Source organism: Aulonocara stuartgranti, assembly GCF_965226115.1.
Source record: "Aulonocara stuartgranti genome assembly, chromosome: 12".
NCBI lineage: Eukaryota > Metazoa > Chordata > Actinopteri > Cichliformes > Cichlidae > Aulonocara > Aulonocara stuartgranti.
The window spans coordinates 17,212,238-17,231,904 of NC_138948.1; the positions used below are offsets into that span (position 1 = coordinate 17,212,238).

Consider the following 19,667-nt stretch of genomic DNA (forward strand, 5'->3'; position numbering starts at 1 on the left):
AATAGGGATTTCTCTACCCAGCCTTTCTTTCTTTCTTGGGCCTGATCTGAAGTATGAGCTTTATCATTTAAGTGGGAATTGTATGGGGTTAGAACGATGCCACCTTAAAATAAAACAGAAAAAAATATTGAAACTGAAAAAAAATATTGTAAATGAAATAAATGTACTGAAACATTTTGTATTGAAAGTGAAGAAAAAAAACGATAGTAATAAAAGATTAATTGAAACTGTAAAATTTTTCACTTTCAATATTTTTTCCAGTTTTATTTTAAGGTGGCATCGTTCTAACCTCATAGAACTGGTGTTGTTTTTTGGTCATGCAAGGAAGAGTGCTGCAACCTTTCTCTGTCTATTTTGAGTTACATTTTAGTATAATTTTGTTTTTTCTTGTGAATTGTCTTTCTTTTTTATGGTTTAATGGTTTTGAAACTTAATGAAGATGTTCATGACAAAAAAGAAACAAACTAATAATTATTCTTTATCCCATTTGTCTTTCGACTTCTTTTGAATCTTTTTTTTAATGATACATGTAATATTTTAAAATGAAACAACATTTGTCTTATTTAGATTGCATTAATTGATTTTTCAAGTTGACAAACTTTATGATTATGGCTAATTATAACATAAATATGGAGTCAACGCATATATTTCAACAAGAGATGTAAGATGGTGTGTTGAGAAGTATTTTGAGAAACTGATGAAGAAAAAATGAAATGGGGGACAGATGAAGTTAAGTTAGTGGATCAGGAAGTGCAGAGAAATAATAAGGAGGAAGTGAGAGGAGCTATCAAGAGAATGGAAACAGGAAAGGTCCAGATGACATACCTGTGGAGGTATGGAGAAGTCAGAGAGAGAGGGCAATGGACTTTAACTTGATTGTTTAATACAATTTCAGAGGATGCCTGAAGAATGGAGAACTGCACAGTACTTCAAGAACAAGGATAATGTGAAGAGCTGTATTAACTACAGAAGAATAATGGTAAAAAGCCATAGCATGAAGCCAGAGTGCTTCATGTGCTATGTTTGCCTTAAGAGTGTTGATGGAGATGTATAGAGAGCGTGATAAGAAGTTGCACCCTCTCAGCACTTACGATAAGGTTTCAAGAGATAAATTTTGGTACTCCACGAGGAAGTCAAGAGTGGTAAAGTATATGAATGTGGTGGAGGACATGTATGAAGACAGCGAGACAGTGGTGAGTTGTGTGGTAGAAGTGACAGATGGGCTCAAACTAAGGGTGGGCCTGACTCACAGATTCAGCTCTGAGCCCTTTCTTGTTTTTAATGATGATGAGCAGGACTTATGTTTGCAGACAACATTGTGCTCTATTGTTAGAGCAGGTGGAAGAATGCCTGGAGAGGTGGTGGTATGCATTGCACTAGCAAAAGTCAGGGGCCCAAGGTGGACGTGGCAGAGCTGAAGATCCTCAGGAACAGCTCAGGTTGAGTGGTGTGGAGAAAAAGTTAGAGAGGCAATCTTTTTGAGAGGGATAGTGGATATATTGGACAAATTATGTCATTAGGACATGCAGAGGGCTGCAAAAAATACATGTAAAAAAACAAAACTAAAACTCTGTACACTCATGGAGTTACAGTATAAACCTCTCCATATATTTGCAAACAATTGTCTTGCAATAATTATCTATTTAAAAGAAAAAAAACAACAACCCTCAGGTCATAAAATAAAATAAACATTGTGACATTTGAAAAAAGTGCTATAAAGGACATCTTGGGATGCTGTTTTATATATTTTAGGCCACTCAAAATCCAACAGCAGATAAAGTACAAGCAAAAACATTATGTTTTATTTATACAATAACAATTGAACAGTTCAAAATTGTATAAATAGATGCCTGGAGACTGCACCACATGAAAATGATGCTATTTAGCAGATACAGTTGAAAACACAACTTTAAACGTGTTTATGTTTTTGATATATTCTCTATGACACTTTGCTTTAGGCACAGAAATTGAATTTCAAATTAAATAAATATAAAATCTATGCACATACTATGAGCTCTGTTATCCACCAATTTTATTATAAAACATAACAATATCAAGCATGCATTTGCAGACATGTGTTAAGTTCTTACAGTTACCAATCGCTATGAATACCACCAAAAATGCTTGTGATATAAAACCCTTTATTAAAGTTATATTTTACATCTATTAAACATCTTTACTTTTTTTTTTCTTAAGAGTGAATTATCTGCATTCAGACTTCCCTTTGAAGAAAATGTACCATTTGAATCATTTATTCTATTTGCAGCACATATTAGCTTTTTGATTTCCCTCCAGGTCCTTCGTGCGTCACACGTCGTCAAACACGCCCTTCACTGGAGGTGACAGAGTGAGGTAACTTCCTGCTGTGGATCTACAGCATTAAACACAGTGATACAGTGTGACAGAAAGGCACTGTTAGCATTCTTTTAAAACACAATATTATTCAGATTTATTTTAACACTAACCAACTATATTCTTGGTACTGAATGACATCATACCTTCTGTTGGGCGACTCGTCATCACTGGAGTCTTCCTGCAGTAAGCCCGTCTGCTGCTCGTCGGCCTTTTCGTTTCTTCTGGTAAATGTGACAACTGTGAATACAGAGAAGAAAAGATGCACAACACTAGTAAGCAGGTTGACTTCTTCTACAAGGGGTGGCTATAGCTCCAGAGATAGAGGTCATCTACTAATTGGAAGGTTAGCAGTTCGATGTATGCATTCACAGAAAAACCGTACCTGTATGACTGGGTGAATGACACAAGTTGTATAATGAGTGCTTAAGTAGAGTAGAAAAGCACGATATAAAAACCAGTTTATTTACCATATAAATCATGATAATCCATCAAAACTCCATGTTTGGTGTAATTCAAAACAAAGGGGAAAGGTGGTGACATGTTAAAAACTCTAGAAATGTTCTTCGTAATAATCATCTGCAGCAAAGAAATGACCGTCATCTACCATCTGCTAGATATTTATATATGTAGAAATATATATAGATGTAAAGCAGGCAGTTGTTCATGTGCAGCGTATTAGGTTCTTGCCACATAATTTGAATCAGATTGAGATCTTGAATTTGACTGTAATTTTACAACACTTCGATTCCAACTTGTTGCTGCTGCTCAGAATCATTATCTTGTTGCATTACCAAGCTACAACAAGGCTTTAGCTGTCAGACAGATGGCCTCACATTTAACTCTAGAATACTTTTTGTACAGAGCAGTTTGTGGTCAACAGGTGCCCAGGTCCTGAGGCCCAAATCATTACACCTGCACACCATGCTTGATAACTTGTATGAGGTGTTTTCCTGCTGTGTTTGGATAATAAAATATAAACCAAAGCCATGCTGCCATGTTCTTTTTAGAGAAAAGAGGCCTTCTTGTGGCAGCACTTCCAAACATGCCATACTTGTTCAGTCTTTTGCATAGATTCCTGTATGATAAGTTCTTTTTACTTGTGTCATGTTCATAGAAACCTAAGAATAACTTCCTGTGGGAACACAGGGGTGGTGCTTCTTCCAAAGAAACCCAACCAGGCAAGCTGTAAAGCCTGTATGGATATGTATCTCATGTGGGTGAGGTGCCCTAGGTCTAAAATTATAGATTTTTAGTTTCTTGTATGAGCAGCAAGTTAGGTGGACAAATATCGATTTAAAAAAAAGTGTGAAGAAAATATTAGATAGATGTAGTGATATGAGAAAGAGCCCTACCACTTTTCTTGATCTTTGTTACAGGCTCCTTCTGGTTATCCTTTAACTCAGTGTAACCAGCTCTGTTCCGCCCAGTGGCCCCATCGACACCATACCGCTCCCTCCACGCCTGAAGCACAAAACAAAGTAGGCACACTATACACACAAACCAGTAGAACCGGCAAGCCAATAGGCTGGATAGATCTTCTTGTCTTGAGCAACTAAAGAAAGAAAATATCTACCCATCTTCGATTCTCTCCATCTTCAGCTCTTTGTCTTTTCCTTCTTTCTACAGAAGAACAAATTATAAAACATACAGTGCAAACATGACAAACATACAAAAAAACATTTTTCATAGGTTACTATAATAATGCATGAAAACATTAACTGTAAAAACCTGGATATGTTTAGCTGCCAAAACTGCTCTGATGCACAGAAACTTCAGAAAGAGTAAGCAATTGAACTTGTGATCAAATTACCTCTTTTGATGAGTTCCCTGCCTTCATCCACCAGGTCAGAGATCAAATCATCATCAGTGATGTACTGATGGAAGCCCAAGCGGTTCAAACAGCGAGACCCCAGACTACAAAACAAAATGATTGACATACATACTGTAACACATAAGTTCTTGTACTCAAGACAAAAACGTGATGGGTTTTTCAGAGCAGATTCCTTCTGCAAAATGGCCATTTTATTGCTCATAATTAACCTTCATCTTAAGTGTATCAGAGTAATAAAAAGTATAAAACTACTACATCTCTACCGTGCAATTTGTGATAAACAGGTGGGTAGTGTATAGCTGGGATGATTTTAACCACACTGGATTAAATTGGCAAATAAAGGGCGTGATAATGTGTTTGGAAATGTGTTTGCACTACAGATTCTGGACAAAAGCAGAATTCAGTAGAAAAGCTAAAGTCCTATCAACTCTACTTCAAACAATGAGTCCAACAAAAAATTAAATTGCTATTTTTAAGCATAATTTAAATAACAAGTGTTTTATACTTATACAATATTTTACATCATGAGTCACAAAACCATCAACGCTTCAAGGATTATAGACAAGACAGATTTTTACTCTATTATGAGATAAACTGTAACAATGTTACTTACTCTAACAATATTATTAAAACTTGTTATTTGTTCTATAGCTTTCTTTAAATATATTATAAGTTCTCATATTTCTCATATTTATAGCTGTACTTATACATCTTAAATCAGCCATTGGACTATTTTTAGGTGGGAAAAATACACAAGAATGTGCAAAAGTTGTTAGAGATTGCTGGTTTACTTGTAATATGTAGCAAAGCACAGCAGCAATACCAGCATGGGATAATAGATGTAGAACCCATCTGATATAAATGACAGCAGCTGCATAGAGCCCATAATCTGATAAAAAAAACATAAAGAAAAGAAAAACACACATTTAATTTACAGGTACAAATGTCTGTGTGTGTGTGTTGATACGTGAATTTGTGGAACCCACAGAGGTGTAAGATGTCTGTACTCTGTTCTTGTGTGAGATGGCAGAGTCCATGTGAATCATTCCCAGAAAGTTGAGGCATAAAGGTGGAGTGAGACGACAAAATAACCTGAGTCATACAGGGAAAAAGAGAGAGAATATTAAAATTAGGACAACACAAATTAAGCATACCAGACTGAATTGTGCTTCCTGTTTGGAAAGTCTGACCTGTAACCTATCGTTCCATTGATTTGAAACCAAAATGCAAAGATGTGTTTGACTAACTAACTTTCCATTTCAACTCACTTCATCCCTTATAGTGTAAATATGCTGCACATACATGCCACTGAACAGCAGGCTGTAAGCATCAGTCTGGTGATGTGGAACCAGGTAATAGTAGTTGAAAAATCGTATCCTGAAAACTGTGGAGTAGACGCACACGCACATGAACAGGATACCCACAAAGCACACCATCTGTTGGAGAGAAAAAGGAAACACGTTTGAAGGTTAGGCTTGAACTGAAGAGAACAAAATAACCAACATGTTTATGTTCACAGCAGATTTCTGTTGGTTTTAAATAAAATAATAATGTGGGAGTCCAAGTGTTTGAAAGGCAAACTTTTGTTTCTTTCACCAATTTTCTGGCAAAAAGAAAAAAAAACTTTAAATAAATCAAAATACTATGTCACTCCTTGTAGTAACGTCATTCTAACGGGATTAACGCTGACAGCACTAATACATACTCACCTCAATGCAATGATAGTTGTACCATTTTTCAGCCAACTGAATAAAGACCGCAAACAGAGAAAGGACGGGGTGTGTGCTGAAGAAGGTGCACTCAGACCAGATTACTGCAGCGGAGAGTAAGCACAGGAGGACGGCCAGCAGCCTGCAGAGGCCCTGTCTGAGCACACACTCCCAAAACCACTCTGAACACACACACACACACACACACACACACACACACACACACACACACACACACAAAACAAACAAATATGCGTGTAAGTGCAAACTCACATTTATGTTATACAAAAAAAAATGGTAAATGGTAAATGGCCTGTATTTATATAGCGCTTTACTAGTCCCTAAGGACCCCAAAGCGCTTTACATATCCAGTCATCCACCCATTCACACACACATTCGCACACTGGTGATGGCAAGCTACATTGTAACCACAGCCACCCTGGGGCGCACTGACAGAGGCGAGGCTGCCGGACACTGGCGCCACCGGGCCCTCTGACCACCACCAGTAGGCAACGGGTGAAGTGTCTTGCCCAAGGACACAACGACCGAGACTGTCCGAGCCGGGGCTCGAACCGGCAACCTTCCGATTACAAGGCGAACTCCTAACTCTTGAGCCACGATCGCCCCAAAAAAAGGCACATGACTGCCGCGAAGAATTTATTATTAGACCGAGTGTCCCTAAAAGTTGCATGTTGTTTGCCAGACGACAAACAGTTCAAAAAAAGAGAAATATTCTTGTTGCTAACTGAAAACAAACCACAACTTTCTATTATGGCAGATATTCAAGAACATTTTTAAGGCTGTATTAGATATATCATCAATGCCATAATAAGTTTTACTTTTAATACTCCATGTGGGAATCTGAGAACTCACCTACAGTTGGAGTGTAGATGAACCTACGGATCCAGCCACGGTGTGCTAAAGGGAAGCTGTGGGTGAAGTGTCGGAGCGAGCTGTTCCGGCTTTTTGCTACATCTTCCAGATGAAAGGCCTGCTCTAACAGGATAGACCACTGAACCTGAGTCTGATTGTGTCTTTGCACTGCGCTGACCACCTGAAAACACACACGCAAATACAAAACATACAGGAAAGATGGGCAAACACTTTTTACAGGCATTTTAATGTGTAATCATATTTTTTTGCTTTATTTTTTTTTAATTCACAGTGCAATTTTAAAAAGAATTAATTACTTTTTCATGAAGTTTAACTAGGACTCTTTTGGTGGGAGGGGCATTCTGGTCCACGCGAGAGATTTCCACATTTATTCCCATCTCTTCTTGGTACTTTGTGGGACACTGAAGTGAAATGACACTCAAATGAGCCCAGTGTACAAGCTGAAAATGCACAATATATGCATGAGGAAAAAATTGTTTGTGGAATTTGGTTTCATTTCTTACCTTTGTCAAAATTATGTCCACATACTTCCTTAGAAAGTGGTTTTGCCTGACAGAGGCATGGATGCCTGCAACCTCCTGTTAAAAAAAGCAGATTATTTTTGTAAAGAAAAAAAATTAATATGCTGCAGTTTATTCTTTATTCTGTTTCAAGGTTAACCCTTGCCTCCATGACATCTGCAAGTTTCTCATCTGCCTCTGCCTTCTCAGTAGCCATCTTTGCTACCTTGAAGTAGCTCTTGGATAGCACGTAATTGTGGGAAGATGACAGCCAATAAGACCGTGGGATTTCCACCAAGCCATAGCCTAGCAACAGGACCAGGAGGAAGAGTCCCCAGGTGTTGGCAGCTGTAATCCCTATGGTCTGGAGGTCCGCCCTACATGATTTAAAAGAAAGAAAGTAGATTATGCTGATTATGCTAACCAGAAAGCACAAATTGAAATATAGTGCATACAGTTCCAACTCGACTTACAAGGTCAGTTTCCACTTTAGCTGAACAGCCACATAGATGAGCAGAGCGATGAAGATGAGAAGGTATGAGCCATAATAAAGTGCATTTTCAATTAAAGCTGTTTTGATCTTTCCAACCACTGAGAAAGCTCCTGAGCGTGCATAAGACTGCATAAAGGGCAACAGCAGCCTGCATGCTCACACAGAGAACAGACAGAAAGAAACAGAGAGAAAAGGAAAGTCAAAACATTTTTTAACTTAAGGTAGAATAGTGTGTAAAAAAAAAAAAAAAGAAGAAGAATGAATTAGAGCCCAACTGATATAGGAATTTTTTCACCGATTATTGCTGATTTAAAAATTAAAAATATCAGCTAATATTTTTTGGAGACACATTACAGATAAACACATTTCCTTAACATTTTTAATATTTAGTTAGTTAGTCAGACTCATTACTAAGATAATATGATAACTTTTTTCAAAACAGTCTGGTTTTAATGTCACAACAACTCATTTGCACTCTGCCTAAGCCTGATCAGACCCCATAACCCTTTTTTCCTGAGTGAACATCGGCAGGTCCGTTTTCACATCGCAAAACTATGGCATCATAACAATGTGACTGGTCACATGAAATGATGAATCCAGACCAACAGTAACTATGATGATCCAGGACCAACACCAACACAGAGATATCAGATACACCTATTGCCAACAGGGAGGATAGAGAGTGCCCTCTGGTGGAACACTTAGACATCCTGACTCCTAACATGGGACGATTTATTTATCGTATGTTTATGAGTAAGAGGATCTTACCATGTAAGAAACTGAGACGTCCAGTATACAACTCTCCAAAACACTTCGAGGGTGTCATTTGGAATATAAGTCCAAGGCTCCTCACACTTGCCTGGTGGACTGAAGCGCACACAGAAGATTAAAGAATTAGAGAAAAAAAGCACACTGGAAGCCAGGTATAAAATTCTAAATGCTCAAAAGCCACATGATACATCATCACAACTTTAACACAACCACACCTTGAATCCATAAAATATACACAGTATGGATTTTGTTGCCATTTCAAAATCACTCATTGCCCCTAAAAGGTTCAGTGCCCCCACATTTCATGACAGATTTCTAATAAAAAATAGCTCCAATAAAATAAAACAATGTACGAACTAAATGCGGTAACATTTTTGTAAAGAAGTATTACTCCTGAATTCTAAAACTGTATTTCTCAAAGCTGCGAGAGCCACGAATGGAATTTAATTCACCTCCATTGTATTAGGGTGAAGGGTGAAATCTGAGAGATGACACCGATCAGCCACTGTGTTAGATACACTTGCTCGTTCACGGAAATATCTGATAGGAAGGCAATAGTAAGTTGAATAACTACTCATTTGTGAATTTGGCATAAAATGGTAAAATGGTAAATGGTCTGTATTTATATAGCGCTTTACTAGTCCCTAAGGACCCCAAAGCGCTTTACATATCCAGTCATCCACCCATTCACACACTGGTGATGGCAAGCTACATGTTTATGCCAACATGTATCAACACTTCAGGATGCTGCTGGCTGTGGTGTAATGCTGTGAAGATATTTTCTTGGCAGACTTTCGTCCCCTTAATATCAGCTGAGCATTGTTTAAACAAGAGAGCCTACTGGAGTATCTCAAAAGGTCTCCACAGTCACCAGATCTCAATTCCATTGAGCACCTTTGGAATGTGGTGGAAGGAGAAATTATAATCATGCAAGTGCAGCTGACAATTCTGCAGGAATTATGTGATGCTATCATGTCAGTATTGATAAGAGCGACTTCTTGAATCTATGCCCCAAAGAATTAAAGGAGTCCAACCTATTGCTAACTAGGTGTAACTAATAAAGTGGCCGGTGAGTGTATGTAACACATAAAAATGATGAGTACTGATATCATCTAGGGGAATTACAAATAAGCAAAAAAACGCTGATTCTTAACAGTTTTAGAATACCAAACAAAACAGTAGAGTGACTTGAACTGAGTGAATAAAGTCTGTTCAGTTGTAAGGCTTTACTTGGGCTTAAAGCAATCAAATACATGGAGAAGTCATGTGAAAGATGAGCAAATGAGATTATGAGATCCCCGTGGAATGCTGGCTCCTTTGCTAAACAAACACGGACAAAGTGGATATGTGCAGATCAGCAGATTATCTGCTGTGTTGTGTATAATGCTGCATGGCGGTGGAGCAAATCTGGAAAACTATGGCCCTATTTCTGATCAATCAAAACAACGTCTTTACCTCATAGATGGAAAAGGAGACAAGTTGGCCTCACTCCTACTACTGGGGTTCGTTGGAGTTGCAGTAGTGGTGTTTGCAATGTTAGAATTGCACTGATTGTAGACAGCCTGGCAGAAGAGTAGAGTTTGCACAGTCAGGCAAACACATGTAAAAGTGCAGTGAACATAGTTAATATAAGACCCCAGAGGTGAGATTTGTATAAATAAACACACAGCTCAACCTTACTTAGAGAATTTTTTTCAAAAAGCACATAAAAATCTTACTCTTGCCCACCCCCACCCCCTGAAAAAATAAAGTTACACTAATAAAGAAATTAATGTCTAGTACCATGCTGACATCAAGTGGTAGGATGAAGACGATGAGGAAGCACAGGTACCAGGACAGCAGCGTTCCAAACAGGACCAGCCTCTGCTGCTTCCACAGATCTCCATAACGCTGGAGGAGGTAGAGGGCCAAGAAAAAAACGACCACCACCACAACAGCCAGCGCAGCACCACTCATGATGACTTATAACAAGACAGACATCAAGAGCTCATGACAGCAGACTGAAAAGACCTGGAAACAAAGAGAAAGAGGTGAGTGGTGAAAGCAGACAGAATATCAGCTCTTATCTGCTGGATAACAGAGAGAAACAGACCAGTTGAGATGTGGGGAAACATAAGTGACTAAAATGCAGTAACATAACACACTGCAATGGATTAATTAAAAGAAAGCTTTATTTATTTATAAGAGGAAAAGAAATGAACGAAAACCAGCAGGACCTTGAATTAATACACAAATCTGAAACTCTAGTGTGCCCAAAGATATTCTTTGACATTTCACAAACACTCAGAGAGGTAAGCTACTCTGATAACGTTCAGACCGAACAGAGCGAACAACTGGCTTTTAGAAAGTTTTTCAAGTGGGATATTTTTCACATAAAAAAGCTTTGAATCCTGTTTTCCAGATGTTTTGGAGTGATAACTACTGTTTTCAAGACGTTCATTTAGCTATTGTGGTCATGTTTTCTTTTTTAAAATCCAGAAGCGATGATTTTCGATGCATTTCCGCGCCGTGTTCTCGCACTGTTAACAGTCAATGCTGTGTTTCATTTCATGAACAAAGTAGGCCCACTTTTTATATATTTTATTTATTAGAGCCAGACAGACTCTTACCTGTGGAAGGTTCATTGTCATCAAAAAGCACAAAAAACTTTCTTAACTTACAGTCACATCATATTTCCTGGACGGGGAACCCCGACAGATGTATACAACCTTTGAAACTACGTTGCGTAACTAACGTTCGGTACGCCAGATTTGCTGGAGCAGCAGGGGATTCTGGGTATTGTAGGCACTAGTGACTGCTGAGAATTTCATCGACAACGTAACGCCAAGTGAATCATATTTGATACATGAGTTGTTATTGGGTTTTTTTTTTAACTCATATATGCCAATTAATGTTTATTTACTTATTTGATACTCCATTGTTTTTTTGTTTTTTTTTAAAAAGGGTAATTATTTTATGGTTTAGGCTTCAGAGTAGACACAAGTAACTCTGTATTTTATAAGCATTATTGCATCACTGGGATCCATTCATACAGGTACAGTGTAGACAGGTAGACAGATATGCTCATACAAATGATTGTAGGTTCAAAACCTGAGAAAGATACACAAATATAAACTTTTAAACTGTTGAAAAAGGAAGTAGCTTCATGTTTTTTGTAGTCATTACATTTGTAGCCAGTTTTTTTCTGAACTTAGTTCGAAGGACAGCTACATACTTTGCTAGAATATGTTGTGAGCTGACAATACTATCTTTAAATATACACTGCGTTCCAAATTATCATGCAAATGATATTTTCTCTGATTTTCCTAAATAGTCGATTCAAATGACAGCATGATTTTCGAGTCATCAAGCATTAGAGTATAATTCAAATGTTACTCAACAAACCTCCCAATGAAAACAGTATGTTTTTCAAAAATAAAAAACTTAAAATGCACTGTTCCAAATTATTACGCAAACAGAGTTTCAAAACATTTTAAAGATTGTAGAGAATTGAAAGTGGTCATTTGTTGAATTTGCAGCATTAGGAGATTATATTTACTGAAATCAAAAGCTATTTCAATCAAAAACCTCTTAAAAGGTCAAGTTACATATTAACATAGGACCCCTTATTTGATAGCAGTTTCACAGTTCTTGCATCCATGGAACTTGTGAGTTTTTGGAGAGTTTCTGCTTGAATGTCTTTGCAGGATGTCAGAATAGCCTCCCAGAGCTGCTGTTTGGATGTGAACTGCCTACCACCCTCATAGTTTTTTGCTTGAGGATGCTCCAAAGGTTCTCAATAGGATTGAGGTTAGGGGAGGATGGGGGTCACAATATGAGTTTCTCTCCTTTTATGCTGATAGCAGCCAATGATGCAGAGGTATTCCTTGCAGCATGAGATGGTGCATTGTCTAACATGAAGATGATTTTGTTGCGGAAAGTATGGTTCTTCTTTTTCTATCATGGAAGAAAGTGGTCAGTCAGAAAATCCACATACTTTGCAGTGGCCATTTTCACACGTTCAGGGGCCCTAAAGGGCCGGACCAGCTCTCTCCCTGTGATTCCGCCCCAAGACATGACTCCACCACCTCCTTGCTGATGTCACAGCCTTGTTGGGACATGGTGGCCATCCACCAACCAGCCACCACCATCCATCTGGACCATCCACGGTTGTATGGCACTCATCAGTGAACAAGACTGTTTTAAAACTAGTCGTCATGTAGTTCTGGGCCCACTGCAGCCGTTTCTGCTTGTGAGTATTGGTTAGGGGTAGGGATGGGTGCCAGTATCCGGTGCACCGGTTCTGACATAAACGGTAGTAACCAGACCGAAAAGCAGCGCACATTTCGGTGCTTTTTTTTTTCCTGCGATGTCATACACTTTGGATTCTAGCCAATCATTTTACCTTTCCAAGGAAGTAGGCGGGCCCAGGTACGTACGTTCTTTTAGAGCAGAGCTACAGATTAAAAATGCCCAAAGCGAAGCGCTCAAAAGTCTGGCTGTACTTCACAGCAAAAGATGCAAACTCAGCAGCCTGCAACAAGTGCTTTAAGGTGATACTGTGATGACGGATGATGATGGCAGCAGCAGCCGTTCTTCTCTGAGTGAGTGGCTTAATGTTGTTCGTGTGTAATTTACATTGAGTAGGCTAACCACGTTATTACATTAATGCATGTAAGGTGAACTAGCAAACACCGTTGTAGTTACATGCTGTCTTCTTGTTTGATAGAGTGATACCATATATGCCCTATAGCTGCAAAAAAGGCTAACATTGTTATCTTTTTACAACCCCCCCCCCCCCCCCAAGAAAAAAAAACAACAGCAAAACATGAGAGGTTTTAGGTCAAAGTTTGTGTTTTCCATTGTTTAAGCACCGGTTCCAACCAAAGGAGGTATGTTGTATCAACAGAAAAGGCTAACTTGGTTATCATTTTGCAGAAAAAAAGAGACTTCTAAAAATAAAAACGAGAGGTTTTTGGACCAATTTTGTGTTCTCCTTTCTTTAAGCACCGGTTTGAGCACCGTTTGAGCACCGTTTAAGCACCGGCACCGTTTCACAAGTAACGGTTTGGCACCAGTATTGGCTAAAACCTAAACGATACCCATCCCTAGTTAGGGATTCCCAAATAGAAGGTTTATGCACAACTGCAAGTCTCTGGAGGATCCTACATCTTGATGTTCACAGGGCTCCAGAGGCACCAGCAAATATCTGTTTGCTGCTTTGTAATGGCCTTTTAGCAGCTGCTCCCCTAGTCTGATGTATTTGTTTGGCAGAAACCTTCGTCTTTGTCCCTTTATCTGCACGAACCCGTATGTGCTCTGAGTCAGCCAGAAATCTCTTAATAATGTGGAACATCCTTCTTTAGTGGTTTTTCCTTTAATTGGGCTCAACGGGCAAACTAACGATCATAGGTGTCCAAGGTTGATTTCAGTGATACAAAGAGTCCTGAGACACAATTCCATCCATGAGTTTAACTGAAAAACAACTTATTTCATCTTTATGCCACTTAAACACAATTTGCATAATATTTGTGTAAGTAAATAGCAGAAATAACCAGAAAATCTTTGCAGTAGTGTCTTATGAGGAAACCTCACTCACCCCACTTTTTAGTACAAGATATAGGATGAGGAAAGAGCAGAACAGAGTCAAGAGGCTGGAATGTGGACAGAGAAGCAAGCATATGAATAATGTGGCCATAATTCAGCATAAAAAGACGTGTGGATTGCACAGCATTGAAAGAGAAACATAATGGTGTTCTGTAGAAGACAGAAACAGTTTTTGTCTCCAGAGACATGCATATTCTGTATAGCACAAAGCTACATAAGGACAGGCTGAAATATAACAAATGAAACAGAAACAAATGATGCTGCTTCTTATTATTATACTCCTGATTCTGAATTTAACAGAGTGATACAATTTATGAAAAATAAAATTCATATGAACTTCAAAATCTATCACAGGTTCATATACAAAATCAGCCACAGGCTGATTGAACTTTTTTTTTTTTTTTTGCTTTGATTAAATTGCAAAGTGCTGGACCTGAAAGGAAAAGGTAATTTATAATGATATATTTCTGATATACTACGACTAATGAGCAATATTTTAAAACAGGACATCTTCTTATCTTCTTTTTATATCTTCTTGTGATATCTTCTTTTTCTTTTGCTAAATCAGTAAGACACAATTTTGTCTTTCTTATTACAGAAAGACAAAATTGCACGTTCTTCTTTTTCATATTTTTTAATCCAACATACATATTTTTTCAGATATGCATTCTGATATGATATAAATTAATTTCTGTCTGTCCTTGCAAACTACCTTTTAAATCCATTGGTTAAAGTTGTGTTGGTTTGCATGCACTTCTAATTGCAACACAGGCAAAAAATGCATAAATCTTAATTCTTGCAACACAGACAATTATTCTCTAAACTTGGTGAATCTTGAAAAAGAAAAACTCAAATCACTTTTTCAGTTATGTTTTCTTCTGATCCCGTGCTCCTCTTCTCCTCCACCCTACTCCCTGAAACATTTGTACTTATATCCAGATAGAGTGCTGACTGAAAGCGACACAGAATGCTTTCAGTGCGTTTCAGTTGTGGAGGTACAACCATAAATAAGGGTCGTCAGCGTACATGGGTCCAAGTATGTTTATGCACACAGCTCGGTGCTCCAGCAACAAGTCCATGTGGCCCAGCAGATCCAGACACAGATGTTCAGTGAGATTCACTAAAACGGCCCAGCCTTCAATTGCTCTGGTCACACCCAGTGCATCCAACAAAACTGACCCAAAAATGTCCAGAGAGGCTGGCCAGTCCTCTAGAAGACTGTCTGTTAGCTCCATTTTCCTGTGTCTCGTTTCTGCAGTGCAAGGCTTATTGGCCTGATTCAAACTGTTACAGCACAGATAAAACCCAGTGGCAGGTGCTTAATGAGGCCATCTGTCACACCCCCCCCCCACCCTCCCAATCCTAAAAGGATTAAAATAATTAGGTGCATGACCATTCAAACCTGTTTGAATGAGATTCAATCCTTCAGTCACTGTAGAATATATGTATGTCCTAATCTCATTGATCAGATACATTCTTCAAATCTGAGGCAGAGATTATCCTGATTATTATTATTATAGCATCACCATCTAACTGGAGGCTAAGGTTATGTATGTATATACTCATTAAAATTATTATTAATGTGTAATAAGATCATGTTTTCACCAGGTTATTAAAATGAGCAGCTCGTCTACTCACAGCAGCTCATTTCTTAACCTTATGAAGGGACATTTGCTGATTATAAAGACTAACAACGTTTTACGTCACACATTTTGGACCTGTCAGCAATAATCAGTACTGTTTTTGTTATTTTACAGTTTTTTGTTTAGTTTTTACTTTAATAACAAACAAACAAAAACACAAACAAAACCAATGTTATATACGTACTAGATGAGGAAAAAAAATGCTCCGGACCAATATGTCTTTAACCACTAGATTTAAAGATGCAAAAGAAATTGTTCCTTGGGTGAACTCTAACAGGGGTGGATTAAGTTAGTGCAGTTGTTTCACCACTAGATGGAGGTAGTTAATTTGTTTCTGAAGGTTCAGCTTTGCAAAAAGAGAGAAACAGGATCAAGCAGATACACATTTTAACAATAAATAAATATATAAGAGAAAATAATCTACAAATATCATTTATTTTACATCAATTGAATTTAAGAGAATATAACTAATAAAACTAAAGCACTGTATGTGTGGTGATACAGTTTCATATTGGAATGCCAGGAAGCTGCTGCTCACACAGTCCCAATCGTGATTACTGTGGGGACGGTTTCTCAGGCGATCAGGATTATTTTTTACACCAAATTTCAGTGCAATCTAAATACATACCATTCAACAGAAACATGGAATACGAATGCAGTGATGCTAAAAGACAGTTCAAACCCCCTGTATGAAGATGTAATGAGGTGAGGTACTGGTTATCTCTTCTTCATGCTATTATCTTCTCCCATTGTTACAAGTCTCTTGAATCTTTCACAGGTTAAATTCATGAACCCGTGGTTTTGATACAAAAGACGAGTGTGGCGTTTTAATCTCTGAGAACTTCAAACACAATTTTGAAAACCTTGTCAGGTTTCTGGTCACACCCTTTGGCACAACAGTAAGCAGATTATTTGGGAAACCTTGTACACTGTGTTCTTGAAATGACTTATACTGAAATTATATCCCTGCCACCCGAGCAAGTTTATTCATATTTACTCATTTTAGTGAGATATGTTGTGCTTTTGCTGGTTGCTTTTTTTGTAGTTTAATAAGGAGCATGTGATATTCAGGAAACATTGTTGAAAAACAGATTTTGGGCCCCACTAGTGGAGTGTGGTGACACTACTGACAATTTTGAGAACCACTTTATTTTGGAGGATTTTAAAGGTTGAGCCAAGACCCAAAATCTGAATCGTTGTCAGACTGATGTTTGCATTCAATGAGCAGCTCTAATCTAGCAATTAGAAAAACAAAATTAAATTTCTCAAGTTCATGGGTGCAACTGGGTCAGCTAGATGATAAACTACATTACTTTGGTCAAAACACTGAAGCAAACGTTAACAAGAACATAGTTTAGATACTCAGTTCTGGTGTTCACTTAGTGCTCTGTAATCTCGAGTGACAACACTTTGGTTATATAGTCCTTTCCTGATTAAATAATAGTGTTAATGATAAACTGCAGCTGAAGATGTTGGAATTGTTGAAGAAAGAAGGTAAAAGAAAACCCACAGCTGTTTGTTTTGAATGCAACACTGAACACGACTCAGAGAGACGTGATAAAGTTCATAAATTTAGAGACATCAGAGTTGCTGCTATAGTTAAAGTATGACAAAACAGCAGCAATAAGTCACCTATTTGTCACAGTGCTGACAAATGACAGTTTTTGGTGTCACGTTATTTTCATTATTGTAAAATGGCAACAAACAACATGCTGACTTGTTTCTGTTTCTTTCTTTGTTTTGTGAATTTTAATGCTCACAGAACACATTAATTTTAGTCTTCCTTCCTTTGTTCTTTTTTTTAAGTCAAAGACATAAAGTTGCAACACAAAGTTTTAAGGTCTTAACTATGTTAGGCTTATTTTTTGTCATGATCCGGAGTTTGTGACTCCGTGTTTATGTTTTAGTAGTTATTATTATTCTGGGTTTTGTTTTCATGTTCCTATGTGTACCCCAGTCTGTGTGAAGTTTTTGTGTTGTGTCATTGCATGTATGTGTTTCCTGTTTTATTTTGAAGGTCTGCGTCTTATGTGAGTGTTTTCAGTTGCCTCCCTAGTCTCGTCACGTTAATCACTTCCAGCTGTGTCCCCCACCTGTGTGTAATCTCCCTGTGTTCTCTGAGTGTTTTTAAGTCTTGTCTTTTGTCTTAGTCGTTGCTGGTTCGTCTGTGTTGTTTCCCCTCGGTCTCCCTGCGTCTCTCTGTATGTATTTCCCCGGACCTCCCTGCATCTTCATTTCTGGTTTGTTTTGTTAGTTTTACCCAGTTTAGGTTTCCGGTTTCATGTTCACCCACCATTGCTGTTTGTACCCACTCCTGTAAATAAATACTCACCTGCACCAGAGCTGCCGCCTTTTGGATCCTTTCTACGACTCCACACGTCTGCCACACCGGGCGTGACATTTTTAGTTGATAAGGTTTATCATTTTCTGGCTTAATGTGTAACTATCATTTTAACATTACAGTGGGTCAAAGTAGGGTTAACCATAAATGTTATAACTTTAAATACAACTTTATATAATATAAATGCTGTGTCAAAGTCTTGATGTGGTTAAGAAATGGAGAAAATGTAGGAAAAACCTGACACAGGACCTGAGAGATGCAGAAGGTCCTTCAGTTGAGTCATCTGTTCACTGAAGCCTCAGCAGAAATGGTCTCAGTGGAAGGGTGGAAGCAATTCTAAAGGAAGGGAAATAAGTTTATGAAACTATGAAAAGCATCATCAGATTTTGATCCACCACACAACACCATGTGGAAAGCATCCGATTGCTTCAAAGCGTCAGTTAAAGCAGTGATCTTAAGAATGATACAGTAAAATTATACCAGGGTAGAAAAAACACACCATAGAACATTCATGGATTGGCATCCCCAGAGCCTGGACCTCAACATTTGAAGCATTGTGGGATCATCTTGACAAAGAACGGAATGAAAGTCAGTGAGCATCCAAAGAAGAGCTTTGAATGTCCTTCAAGAGGACTCGAAAGCTATTCCTGAAGACTACTTAATGCAATTACTAGAAAGTTTGCCGAAGAGAGTTAAGAAGAATAAAGGTGGTCGTATCAAATATTGACCTTCAAGCTTGTTGGAATTGTACAAACTTATTTTTTGCCTTATTTACTGTATTTTCATGTATCTTTGCACATGTTTCAATACATGGCTACACCGATTTCCCATTTTCCTATTACAATATAAAGAAATGTAGCATAAAATTGACTTTCCTACTAAATGTAAACTTGCTCAGAAACTCCACCACGGCTGACTAGCACATAATTAAATGCACGCAGTCTTCAAAATGTTCTTATCTATGAAAACGCATCACCCTAGGGACGAGTACAAGATGTACTAGTCTCCAATTTCTTCATCTGTACACTGCTGCCTCATTTTTTGCTATGTGGAAGCATTGCCTCGTTTGCAGTCCTCTTTATCCGTGTGCCAAATACTGAAATGCTGTTTCCATGGCATGTCTGCTACTATTACTGAGTGTCGAGACTTCTTCTTCTCTTATGCTGTAATTAAACACTCTCTCCAAGTGTTCTTATCTGTATGCCTAGCATGTTATGACTCCCTACCATCACACTTCTCCTCTGCATCCTGTTGACAAACCACTGGGACAACATCCAGTGTGGCCTTATTGAGATCAGTGAGAAACGGTGTGTGAACGTCTTCGCCTCCCATCTGAACAACTATGAGTGCGCTGAGACCCCTGGGTTTGAAGTCTGTAACATTTGATCCATGGGAAACCCTTGTGCACAATGATGCCGCTGAACAATGTGGCCCCAGTTCGGTGTGTCCCTAGAGGGCCACTGTAGACTGAAGATCTTATAACCTGTCCTGGATACATCACTCCCTTGGGACCGGACCACTCCCATCTGAAACTACTGGCCCGG

At 38.3% G+C, this 19,667-nt stretch overlaps 1 protein-coding gene across 2 annotated transcripts; it reads right to left on the reverse strand.

Moving 5' to 3' along the window:
• Window positions 1-1,775: 1,775 nt before the first annotated feature.
• On the reverse strand, window positions 1,776-13,865 carry LOC309718925 (G-protein coupled receptor-associated protein LMBRD2B-like). Of its 2 annotated transcripts, none has more exons than XM_082554580.1 (18): window positions 11,163-13,865; window positions 10,336-10,563; window positions 10,009-10,115; window positions 8,551-8,649; window positions 7,763-7,930; window positions 7,456-7,666; window positions 7,293-7,367; window positions 7,086-7,190; window positions 6,769-6,949; window positions 5,896-6,077; window positions 5,489-5,622; window positions 5,173-5,278; window positions 4,978-5,075; window positions 4,166-4,269; window positions 3,929-3,975; window positions 3,708-3,816; window positions 2,499-2,592; window positions 1,776-2,371 (listed from the first exon to the last, which is right to left on the reverse strand). In XM_082554580.1, exons 2-18 carry the CDS (start codon window positions 10,507-10,509, stop codon window positions 2,308-2,310), a joined length of 2,058 nt encoding a protein of 685 aa, XP_082410706.1. In that variant the 5' UTR covers window positions 10,510-10,563; window positions 11,163-13,865; the 3' UTR covers window positions 1,776-2,307. The 2 variants fall into 2 exon arrangements, with proteins under 2 accessions (XP_082410706.1, XP_082410705.1); XM_082554579.1 differs by having other exon boundaries at window positions 11,214-13,864.
• Window positions 13,866-19,667: the final 5,802 nt, after the last annotated feature.

Excerpts from the sequence above, each read along its gene's own strand:
- LOC309718925 (XM_082554580.1), bottom strand. The coding sequence starts at position 10,509 with ATGAGTGGTGCTGCGCTGGCTGTTGTGGTGGTGGTCGTTTTTTTCTTG. Across the intron at positions 7,368-7,455 it reads AACTTGCAGATGTCATGGAG|GAGGTTGCAGGCATCCATGC; the intron begins GCAAGGGTTAAC and ends TTTTTTTAACAG. Across the intron at positions 5,623-5,895 it reads ACAACTATCATTGCATTGAG|ATGGTGTGCTTTGTGGGTAT; the intron begins GTGAGTATGTAT and ends TCTCTCCAACAG.